The following is a 12,077-nucleotide window of genomic DNA, read 5'->3' as shown; positions in this document are numbered from 1 at the left end:
GAAAAAGAAGCTAGATAGGAAAGGACCGCCTTTGACACTTCGTTGACAGTAAACCATCAGATTGCATTATGAGGCTTTTTGCCAAACCTTCTGGTTCACATTTTTATTTAAAAAAATACTAATTAGCTAACTCATGGAATGAGATTATAATTATACTTTTGAACTCCCACAATGCCATTGGATTTGCTCTGTGTTTGAGAGGCAACGTGGTGGAAAACACATGGAAATGCAAGTCAGGAGATCCCAGCTACAGCTCAGCCAGTTCCCTAGCTTTTGACCTTGAAAAAAATCATTAACTTCTCTAAACTTCTTGCCTACCTTACAAGATTGTCTTAAGAACTGAAGGTATGTGAAGATATTAAACTACAAAGTACCACAGAGACACATAATTTTATTTAGCCTTTTGATCAATTTTTCTTCAGGTGTTAACAGGACAGAATAATCCAATGTCAAACTAGCCAAGTAATTAATAAATTTTTTTTAAAAACACGATAAAAGTAACATTATGTAGGCAGGAGATAATTTCATTTTTTCTTTTCTTTTTTTAAAAATGGTATCATAAATACTTATTATAACTTTATTTAAATGAAAAGACAATATTCAAAGCAATGCAACAAAAATTAATAAATAAATAAAATCTTTTGTCCAATACTGTACACATCATGCAGAAATCAGTGCACTTTTAAAAATGAAGCCAAGTTATTTTTGTAGAGTTTCTCCCCCAATTAGTTTGGAAATGGACTTTTCTTTAAATAATAGATAGGAACTTTTCTAAACTTCTATACACTGCAATAGAAATTATCTTCACCCATTAATCTTCCTTAAGATGAGTGTCCCTGTTAACAGACTACACCCCTGGCCTAAGAACTTCCTAGGACACTGGATTCTCAGAGGTCATCATGTCATGGGAGAGCACATGGGCTCTGCAGGGGTGCTAGCAACAAAGTTAACATGAAAATTGATAAAACCCAACACAGAACATTACGAACTGAGAAGCAAAGACACCTAAAAGGTGTCATATATGTTGACACCTTTTCATGTCAGTATGTAAAGAGATAATACCAGGAGGTCATTCAAATACAAGTAGCTAAGTCAAATCAAGGTCTCTGTTTTAGAATATTTTGAATAATATATTTAAAAACCAAGCAGTTTGTATCTCATTTAAATATCAACTAATGCGGTATATTTGTATTTACAACACTAAGTTAGTTGAGGTCTATCTTTTCTTTACAGTGTTCAAAGGTAGAGGAATACACCTTGTAGAGGGACCCACACTCACTAGGCTATAATTTGCTGAGTGAAGGCATTTTATAATGGCAAGAAAAAAACAAGTCCTAGAAGGTCTTTAAAATGTTAGAAAATTGCCTGGCATAACTCTATCGGCTACTCCTTTGCTCTTGGAGGCTCTCCATGGGCCTACCAAGACCAGATGCCGTCTCTGAGGTCCTGCAGGCTCTCCCCTGCTCTCCACACACGGAGGTGAGTATTAAGCCCACTGAAGAAAGCCAACTTTATCAGGCTCAGGACTCCGCAGCGTGGGATCAAGCAGTATTGAAACACCAGCACCCTTGTGAGCAGCCATCATTTTGATGTGAATCCACACAATCACCACCATTACAACCTTGAAGCCTTAATAAAATCATTTTTGCTGCTTCTGTGGCATTCTGTAGAGCACAGGTAAGTCTGGGCCATGACCAAGAGGGTTTCATGACCCAGGCCACAGGCCACTGCAATGTGGTCTCCGCTATATGGTTACCCTCTGGGATAGGCTTACATAAGCAGGAACAGAAAATTAGAACCCTGAACAGAGAAGTAAAAACGGATCCATTTTCCCCACTAGGGTGGGTACAGATGGCAGCAGTTCAGAGGGAACTGTCCTGCAGGAAAACGCCCAAGGGTGCAGGGACATACATACACACACAGTCATGCTCACGCTTCTGTAAGAAAGACCGAAATATGATGAAGATGTTTTCAGTTAACTCAAACCAAGTCCTCTAAATTCCATGACATACGGATTTACTTCTACCGGCACAAGGACAACCAGCCAAACCAAACGGAACCAACCCAAAACCCTGGGCCTCCTTTCTAAAACGAAAGCATCTGATTCTTTCTCCATCAAACCTTCACACTTTAAAGCAAAGTATCTCCACCAGGAATCTTAAACATGGAGAGCGTGAAACGCCAAGCTTAGTCTCATCACATTCCTAAGGGTTGGACTGGGTTAGTTTAAGAAACACACTCACACACATCTCCGCGATGCTCCGGTTTTAATCTGAAAGATAAATTGAGCAGGAGCAGTTGCATATTCATTGACCGGGGTTGATATTTTATCTTCGAGAATATATCATCACGAAGAGGAATGAGAGGAAGACACGGTATTGATATGTGCTTTGAAGTATAAATGGCTGGCTAGTGTTCAAAGAGCTACGTGCATCAGCAACCAGCAACTTAATAAATTGTGCTTACATGGGCACTTTTGTTTTGAACCTAATCCTTTATTTAATTAGTCCGATTAAGAGGATATCAGAAATCAAACTATAGTGTATTTTTGACTTAGCCTTGGAGTCAGAAGGAACGCTTTAGAATATAATCTGACAAATTGCCAGCCAGACTCTACACAAGTCCCTTAGAGAAGAGACACCAATCACGAGTGAGATGAACAAACCGTTTGAGCACAGAAATCTCAATCCCACCCAGAAAATAACAGAGCCCCAGCGAGAGCTCATTTGCTTGTGAGTTCTGTATACCTGGATAAATGGGCCATTTGAAAGTTGGACATTTGTTTTTACTTCTGATTGTTTTCTTTCCCCCATGCCTCCTCATCAACGGCTGTAATTATCCCAGGTCAGAGGTGCGGAGCTGGATGGGGAAGAAAGGCTGGGGCAGGGGAAGGAGGTGTGGAGAAGGCTGGGAGAGCGCCGCCAGGTCACTAATGGCCTCTGGGGCAGCAACTTGGAGAACAGGCTGATGCTTCGCCTTTGATCTTCTAATTCACAATGATCATTAGTATTAACTCCGATTCTTCTGGGTGAGGAATTCCAGCTGCAGCCTTTTCAGTTTACCTGACCTCAGAAAATTCATCACCCATCCCATTAGGATTTCAATAACCAGCTGAGAAAAAGAAAAAGGCAGTTGCCCCAGAATCTAGAAACCACTGCTTCATTATTAAAACCGAGTTTAGATGATGTATATCACAGAAGAATTAGGGCATTCCAATAACACCCCCACGTAATTAAATGATCTATTCCATTTTCCTCCGGAGACAGATGATTTCCAATCAGGTAAAAAAAAAAAAAAAAAAAAAGTCAGGGTTCCTATCTCATCAAAGTTGAAATATGCTATCTCCTAAGGAGCTGAGATCTTTTAAAATTAAAATACAGGGATCTGTCATCCGAGCCTGGGTTACTTTCCGCAGAGCCTAGCTCTGACCCATCATCACTACTGAAGTCGGTGAAGGTAAATGGCAACTCCATGTGAGGGAAAAATTAGTAACTACAAAGACCTTACAGATTTCAGAGAGCTCAGTTTTGATATGGTACATAGACATCTGGAAGGACAAAAAAAAAACAAATCTCACTCCTTCATACTAGTTTTCAAGTCTCCTAATTTAATAATATATCTGCAGGTATCTCGTAGTGAGGAAGGAATCACAGTTAGCTTGCCGTCTCCACCAAAAACGTCCTTGGCTCAGGAAGATAGGCCAGGGCTAGTCTGAAGGTAATACTTTGTACTACACCCTGACTGACGTTGCAGGCAAGAGCTGAGAATACAGCCTTCCGGTCCACTACCCTCTGAGGCCTAATGGTAGCTGAAGGGACCCTCGCTGGTAAGACACGAAAACAAGATTCATTGTTAAATCTGGCAGAGTTTAGAGGTGAGGAACAGAGAGAGACAGAAATGAGAGGAAAGGAGCAAATTCCTTCCTCCGCCCGACTCCATGCCTACCTATCCACCTTCCGGTCTTTCACTCACCTGGATCCACAGAATGGGTTATCTGGATACCAATTAGAAGTATTTTTTCACTGCAATAATAATGCGTAATGTTTTGAGATCAATTCTTCCAGAACTGCAAGCAGAGATATGATACTAAGATGTCTCCAACAGATCTTATTACCAAAAGCAAAACCAATGAAACAACATCTGTCTCTTCTAGAGCATTCAATTCCCAATTCAATTCCATTTACTGCATCCTTAGAATGGCAGACCTGCAGGGCACTTTTCATCTAATAGTGTTTCTATGGAAACACCATTCTCAACCTGGAAGACTCTACAACCCCTCACTTTGGCTTTATCCACATTGAGAGGAAAGTCTTATAAATAAGAAGTCGAGACATAAATTTGGCCACAGACACACACACAAAAATTGTTTCCAGGCTAGAAGTTCACAACAAGAAAACAAACAAAATAAAACCAAATAGCAAAATATGTGTATCTGACTTTAAAACAAAGTTTGTCTCTATGGTAGCCAACGGGATCCTCAAGATCAGTGAAAGGCTAGGGAATCCAAGAGAATGGGAATGAAAATCAGTTCACCTTCAGGATCGCCTCCCTACTGTCAGTGCCAGCCAGATGTGTCAGCCCTTGAATGGTGTCTTGCCCTAATCTGCAGGGATGCATTTTAATAGCCTCCACTCTTCTAACTTTCAGGATTCCTGGGACACACAGCAGCTCCATGCAGGAAAACATGTCACTGCATATTTTAAATAAGAACCATATTAACCGCTTTTCTATTTAGATTATATTTAAAATTGCAATATGTTAGGGTAGGAAAACAAAAAGAAAAAAGGCCCTTGATTTTTACCTTAAACACTGTCTTTATACCTTCTCCTCATTTTCACCAGGGCATGTCTTTGTAACACTATGTAGTGAAATAACAGCTAATATGCAAAGCACATCCAGCTTAAACATTATGACACAGCAGGTTATATTTACAGTTGGAATGATACCCTTCAGGAGGAAAAAGAAGCCTTGATGTGGCATATGCCCCTGAACTGACTGTCGCTGTAGAGTGACTCATATGCCAATATTAAGTACTTTTTAATTGTTTGCAATAATTTGTCTTCAGGCAAATGCAAGCATTTCAATTAATAAATGCTTTTATTTTCTAATTCTCTCTTATTATCTAAATGCCAGTCATTCTTTTCAATTCCAGTGAATAGTTTCTTTTAAGAGACCTTCTCTAGTTATCAAAACTGGCAAACGTTCAACGAAGTAGTCTAAGCTGCAAATTTACATCAGGGAAATTTCTTTTTACCCCATATCGCCAAAGTTTAAAATCTGTTTCCTTTCTCTTTTATTGTTTTCATTATGCACAAGTATGTCCAGTTGAGCTTGCTAGAGACTGTGAGTCCAAGAATGAAGCTTTACCTCTCTCCTTGGAGTAGTAAAATGCGCTACTGATTAAATCTACCTGCGGATAACTACAGAACGACACATTTTTCTTATGCAGCTGGGGTGCAAATCCAGGAAGTTTTTTGTTTTCTGTTCAGGGCCTATTCCACTGCTCTAACACACACATGCCTGAAAGCCTTTTCAAAGGCAGACCTTTTTTTTTTTTTAAACTGAATAAGCCCAATGAAAAGATTGACCCATTTATTTGAAAAAGAAAAAAAAAAAAATAGCAATTTGCTTTTAAAGAGGTGTGTGAGGTTTTATAATATGTATTGGGCATTTACTAGATTAGTTTTTACAATTTGCTAATAAATTGTTATTGCTATTGTTTTAATTAGCCAGAGTTTCCATCGCTCTTTTATATCTAGCAAGATTTAAGAAAGAACTTTCTAGATAAGTTGCATTAATCATCAGGCAAGAATGTGTTACATTTAAAATTTGCACAGCCTTCCAAATCAATTGTGCATCCCTGGAGACCTCTCAGAACTTGAAATAAAGTTGCTGAAGGATTAGTACTGAAATGTCAGTAGTTACTTACATTTGGACAAATCACAACAGAACTCTCTTTAAACTCTGTAAGTTTTTCCACAGAATTTATTATAATCATCTCCTGACTCTAAATATTACCTAAGCAGTCTGTGCATTCCTTCAAGAAGTGTAACAAGACAAGGAGAGCGGTGTTCCTTGTAACTGGAGATCTATTTGCTCTTGCATTTAGAGAAAAGAGAAGGGAATCTTTCTCACTGGGGAAAGGAAAGAGGGGGCAAAATTTAAATATAGCTATTAACTTTGCTTTTTTAGATGATATTATGAGAGCATTTTCTTTTTAGAGACCATGATCGTTATCAATATTTTTGTCTGAGCAGATGGCAGCAGAATGGGGCAGCAAGGTGTGGAACTATCCAACAATCGAGGTGACATCCCTGAGCATTCATAGAGAGCCAGGGAGACATGGACATGGGTTTCCCCTTCTGGGGTGGTGACAGAGGCCAGCACAGACCCCAACAGTGAAGGAGATCAGCAGTTCATGAATAATTTCTATTGCAATCACCCCGATAACACGGACCACTAAGAGCGTTGCAATGCAGGTAAAATCATGCTGACTGTTAAAACAGATTTTTTTTTGCTTTTTAAAGAAGTTACTACAGCCCTCTGCAAGGTCCCTCACAAGGGCATAACCGAGGAAACCTGATGGATGCATAAACGAACTTGCTTCTCTCTCCCGATTCCGTCTGAGCCAATATTTGACTATATTTTATTCAGGGGCACCTGAGCTGCAAATAAAGCCAAAGCTCCTTTGCTGCCTGAGATGGAGGCTGACAAAACCTATACACTTTTTCTGTTAGGACAGGAAAAAAACATATTTTGGTTGTGACTTCAGGGTTGGGCTGATTTTGTCCCTCCCCCCACTCTTACTCTAGATCAGTTAGCTGGTTAGTGCGCACGATGAAATATCAGCAACTATCACTCCCATCTCCTGCTGATTTTAAATGCCCCTAGACCCTCTCCTCTCTCTCCCATTCAGAAGCGCTTGATAAGCCTCAGTAGCAAACGTGCATAAGGCAGATCTCCACCTAGCCACCTGCAGCAACAAGTGTCAGATAAATAAGAGCACCTGAATCCCGTTGTAGGTAAACCTAACATGAGGCCCAAATCAGCTAAGCGATCTAAATCTTCGGCTAACTAGCGGCATTCACCAGCCCCTACAGCTGATTCCAAAACTGTCAGCAGCCTCCAGCAACTGTTTGGAACCAGCGTGGGAAGAAGGGAAGGGTGGAAACCATTTTCTCAGTGACTCCCGCTGCTCTCAGCTTTGATTTTATTCACGGATGCTGGGAACTCTGGATTAATTTATACCCTCGAGTGTTCCTGGAGGCACGGCCTCTGTCCAGAGGAGGAAAGCCGGTGTGGCCTTCCGCCATCCCGTTTGTCTCCCTGTATCGGAACAAGTCACCGAGGACCATGGCTTTGAAAGTGGGCGAGGGTGTAGGGTCAACAGGTCAGGACACGTTTGTGACAATGCAGAATTAACTTTGATACTTTAGAAAAATGGATGGCTTTAAGAAAAGTAAACGATGCTGCTAAAAATAGTAACCTAAAAGGTTTGCTCCTAATATTTTTTAAAAGGCCAAGATTCTTACTATTCTTTCATCTTAGGCTAGGCTGTGCCACCACCTGTTTAAATTCATTCTTTGTCCCTCAGAGCGAGAGTCCCCCTGGTAGACAATTTTTGCTGATTTTTAAAACATTATTTTACTCATAAATATTTCCATTTCGTCGTCTTCCTCAGATGTCATTAAATCGGTATGCACTTGCAAAAATACCCACCGCAATATTATGATTATAAATATTTTGAACATGAAATTCATTCAGAACAATAACCAAATAAAACAAATCCCTCGGTGGCAGAAAGCCCCAAATCCCCAGTTTCTCACATCTCCAGGAGAATTCCTGCAGTGAAACAGCAATACTCGCACAGACAATATAAACTGTTACTCTGCTTGAAAAGTCACCAGGGACTGCACAGGAAGAGCCGACTCTATATTGCTGTTTTCCTTTACAGTTCTAAATACAGGGACAACTTTCACTGTGCCGCTCTGACTCACGGGGGCGTTTGGGAATGGCAGCCAGTGCATTCAAACCACTTAAAAGCAAATCATGTGAGCATCCTGCCATTGCAACAAGATTGAAATTTCTGCGGACCATTCGTTATAAAGGTCCACGAACGCATCAGGAGGAACTGAGTCCCTCTCTCTGGGGTCCGCCTCACTCGCTCCTTGGTGGGAGCTGCTCTGAGTACTTTCGAGGCACCCTGAGAGAAGCAGCATCGTTAACATACATGCTTAAGGTCGCACGTGCGCACGAACTCCCAAGCCTCGGGACGCACGCGAGTTAACGCTGCAACAGCGAATTTCAAATCAAACTCCTCCTTGCGGGTGGGTATCCAGGGAATACGTGCGGACACTTTTTGTAAAAACTGTGGGAACACAGTGAATGAGGAAATATTCCAGGTCCAGAGGGATCATTTCTCCCCCATTTTTTTTCTTTCTATCAAAACTGTCCATATTTAGTTTACATATGTCATTTAGAGTCCACTTACTGTTAGATGCTGGAACAGCCACGCCCTCATGATATTCGTGGCTACTTTGGGAAAGATGCCACGCTTTTTGTGACGCTTTTTGTCTTTATCTGGATCATCATCGTCACCTGTGCTGGGGGAAGCTACACTGTTGTCCAAGCCATCACCTGCAAACATAGTGAATCAAATTTTGACTGATGCTACCTTGACATGCTTTATTCAAATAGAATTCCTTTGGATATAAACAAAACCAAAAAGAGCAATATAAATGAGTAATAGTTTATTTGGCACTGTTTTTTCTTTCTTTTTTCTTTTTTGTCAAGACAAAGAGAAATATCAAGGCCTAGGCTCACAAGTTGTCAGGTCTAAGGAACTGCTTCCAAAAGGTCAGAGGGAATGGAGGGAAATATCCAATCTCTCTAGTAGCTCTGCTGCTGTGGTAATTATTCAAATGTGTGTAGCTGACATGTGTGTGACATGCTAAATGTAACTCCTTTTGGGGAGTTAAGTATGGTGGCAGCCATTAGCAGAGTTTGGTCCCTGCCCGGGTATTTAAATCCCACATATAGTCATTGATGTCAATTTGGGAGAAGATGCATTTGAGATACCAACTATTTCCACAAATGATCTATCTTAAGACTAAATTAGGCCATGGAAATGTAGGTGATCCGTCATACAAGCAGTTTTGACACAGGAATGCTTCGAATAGAATCTAATTTTTCTTGTCATAGAAAGAGAGCATCAGGTTTAGTAAGGGGAAAAAAAAAACCTCCCAAAATTGTTTTTTAAGTAAAAAACAATAGCTATGTAAATCAAATAAAGTGATGTTAAATTAATAGTCAGTTGGAATTGTATTACCCTAAGTCATCCAGGCAGTTTCTAAAATTTCTTCTGCATTTAAATTTTTCATACTGAAAAGCACCTGCTTATTCATGCCTGCAGATTGGATCCTATTTTTCCATTGATTTTTGGTAGAACATTTAAGCTGCTTCTTCTAGAAAATGTTTTGGCTCTGTGACACAATAAACTTTAAAATGTAGGATTTCTTTTACAATGCCACGTCTAATAAGAAAAAATTCAGACAATATAATCACACTGTCCAAAATAAGTCATAAGGTACAAACAAACAGTAGGCACTTTGCATTTGGTGCAAAAGTCAAAGGAAAAACAACAGTGAATTAAACCCCCTACACTGAAAAGTGGCTTCAAACATGCTTCTCTACCTGGAGTCCCAGCTCTTGGTGGAAGCTACTGGCTTTTAGAAAGAGATAGGTTGACCTGGGCCCAGAAAGAAGAGCTACAGCAGCCAGGCTTAGCAATGACCTAACAAATGCCCCTGAGGGCACACTCACTGGGCGAGGTAAGTCATTGGCGGGCAGCTTGCGTGGCCCAAAGAACTTGGTACTTTGGTGAGACAAGTTTCCCAGGGACTGTATATTGCTTCATGAATTCCCATATTCCTTATTTCTGTTAACCTCAATATACTACATACAAAAAGGGTTCTCTATTTTAATTTCAGTCTAATCTATAGTAGTTATGTTACTATTAATCAACTGTTTTTAACAGCTCCCTCAGAAGACCCTCACTTCCCCTCCAGAAAAGAAAATTGCTCCCAAATTGCCTTGACTTGTACTGAGTTAAAGTTTTAAAACTTTGTTGGGTGAAGAACAGACTGATTGCAACACTTCTGCTATGACTGCAAAATAGGCCACACATACAAAATACTTGCAGAACTTTTCAGAGTTTACTTTTTATTAATTTAAAAATCCATAAATTTCATTGTACTTAAAATCCATATATTTTTGTTGAAGTTCCCACAGAATCATAGTTGTGTTCTCAGTAGAAAAGATCATAAAGACCCCCAGTTCCAAAGCCCTCAGTGTATCAATGAGGAAAGTGTGTGTGTTCCTGTTGGGTAACTTGCCCAAGGTCACCCAGCCTGGGACGGAGAGGGTGGGTCTGTGCTGGACCAGACACCCCCATCCCTAAATCAGTTCTCTTTCCATCCCACCCAACTCTTTATTTGCATAACCAAGTGTTTTAGAAGGTGTCCCCTCGGATTTGCCTAACAAATTCTTTGTAAGTCCAGTATTTAAAGAGGCTTTTTATTCAGAGAAGCAACTCACCCTATAAAATAACAATTCATTAAAGAAACATGAGCAAAGAAAACAACTCAACAGCATTTAAATTTTCAATGGGCTAATCCACTTGCAATATGCAAAAGGTAACCAAGGAAAAGCAGCATATTACTTGATCATTGATTAAAAATGAAAAGCTTCTAACCTAACAACACAGTTTTTCACCACCATGATTGTTTTCCAGCTAAAAAAAAAAAAAAAAAAAAAGCCATTCTATCCATCTCAAAACCCCCTCAGATTAATTTAGCAGGCAATGCCTAGTGCCTGCCTAGAAGAGAATTCATTGATAATTTATGGAAATATCTACTATAATCCAGCAGAGATGACTTTTTTCCAGCTTTGTGCATCAATAGATAATCAAGGCCTTAAAGCAGCCTTAGCTTCCCATTACCTCGGGCAAAAGAATTCCTGAAAGCGTGCCTTGAGGGCACCTGAATTATATACTCCATTAGGAGAGGAAGGCTTTCTGCATTCCATGTGTAACACTCGCCAGAACCTTTCCTGTTTATTTCTGCTGTATGAAAGCAGAAGCATTAGGAACAGAATTTTTTAAGTGAAGACTTATGTAGATACAATGGAGAAACCTTTCAAGCAGGAGCCAGATCACCCCCTTCAGTCCCTGCCAGTGACCTCTCCCGAATAAAAGGTTTCTATTACATCATTAGCTCAAGCCAAAAACAGCCTTGGCTTAATGCACAGTTTGTTCTTCCTACTGTTTTTAGGCAAATACAGCTACTTTACTCCCATCTGGGAGGGAAATTACACTGCTGGGTTGTAATCTAAGACAAGATTTTCATTGGAAGCAAATGCTTTCAATCCAGTGTAAATACTGGTGCATGTTCAGAAAAGCCTAAAACAATAAACCCTGCTCCTTCCCGACACAAGTTAGGGAAATGGAGAAGATGGGGAAGGAGAAGAGCATAATAAAACAGACTATTCTAAAAGCAAACACTTTCATAGATTTTAATAAATTGTTTAACCTCTCCCACTTTCTAAGATTGAAAATTGATCTCCCAGAGTCCCCACCTCAGAGGATGGTCTAAATGGTCAATTGTACCTTCGGCGTATCCATTCGCACTGCAATTGGATCCAGTCACCTCTCTGCGGTCTCTGGAGGATTTATTTCCTTTTTTTATTTTTAAGATCACTAAACAAACTTGGAGAACCGCCGGCCGACCACACGGCAGCAGGCCACAGCTCTGAACCACATTTGTAAAATGTCAGCAGTGACTTCACTCTTGGAGCTGACTTCTCCTGCCGCCAAATGAAGGCAAACTGAAAAGGTGGAAATAATCATAAAAATGATGCTAGTCCATAAACAAGCTTACGGCCTCATTAGGACAGCAGTGGGCTCCAGTGGGTGATTTATGCTCGTTTCGCTGATGCTATGAGGAAATGCCATAGGGCGACTTTAGCCAATTGCTAATGGTTTCTGACAGCTTCTTAGCAACTAGTGCAAGCGACGTTGT

At 40.3% G+C, this 12,077-nt stretch overlaps 1 protein-coding gene across 1 annotated transcript in view; it reads right to left on the bottom strand.

The window, feature by feature from the left end:
* The window catches only part of MEIS1 (Meis homeobox 1), a 126,167-nt gene that overhangs the window by 45,275 nt on the left and 68,815 nt on the right, over nucleotides 1–12,077 (bottom strand). Inside the window, exon 7 of the mRNA XM_087823602.1 lies at nucleotides 8,492–8,637. Within this exon, the coding sequence (XP_087679728.1) occupies nucleotides 8,492–8,637 (146 nt within the window). The remainder of the gene's footprint in view (nucleotides 1–8,491; nucleotides 8,638–12,077) is intronic.

Source organism: Miniopterus natalensis, chromosome 13, assembly GCF_054644295.1.
Source record: "Miniopterus natalensis isolate mMinNat1 chromosome 13, mMinNat1.hap1, whole genome shotgun sequence".
NCBI classification, from domain to species: Eukaryota; Metazoa; Chordata; class Mammalia; order Chiroptera; family Miniopteridae; genus Miniopterus; species Miniopterus natalensis.
The sequence above is the reverse complement of the archived record's forward strand: the minus strand, read 5'-3'. Positions and strand labels throughout refer to the sequence as shown.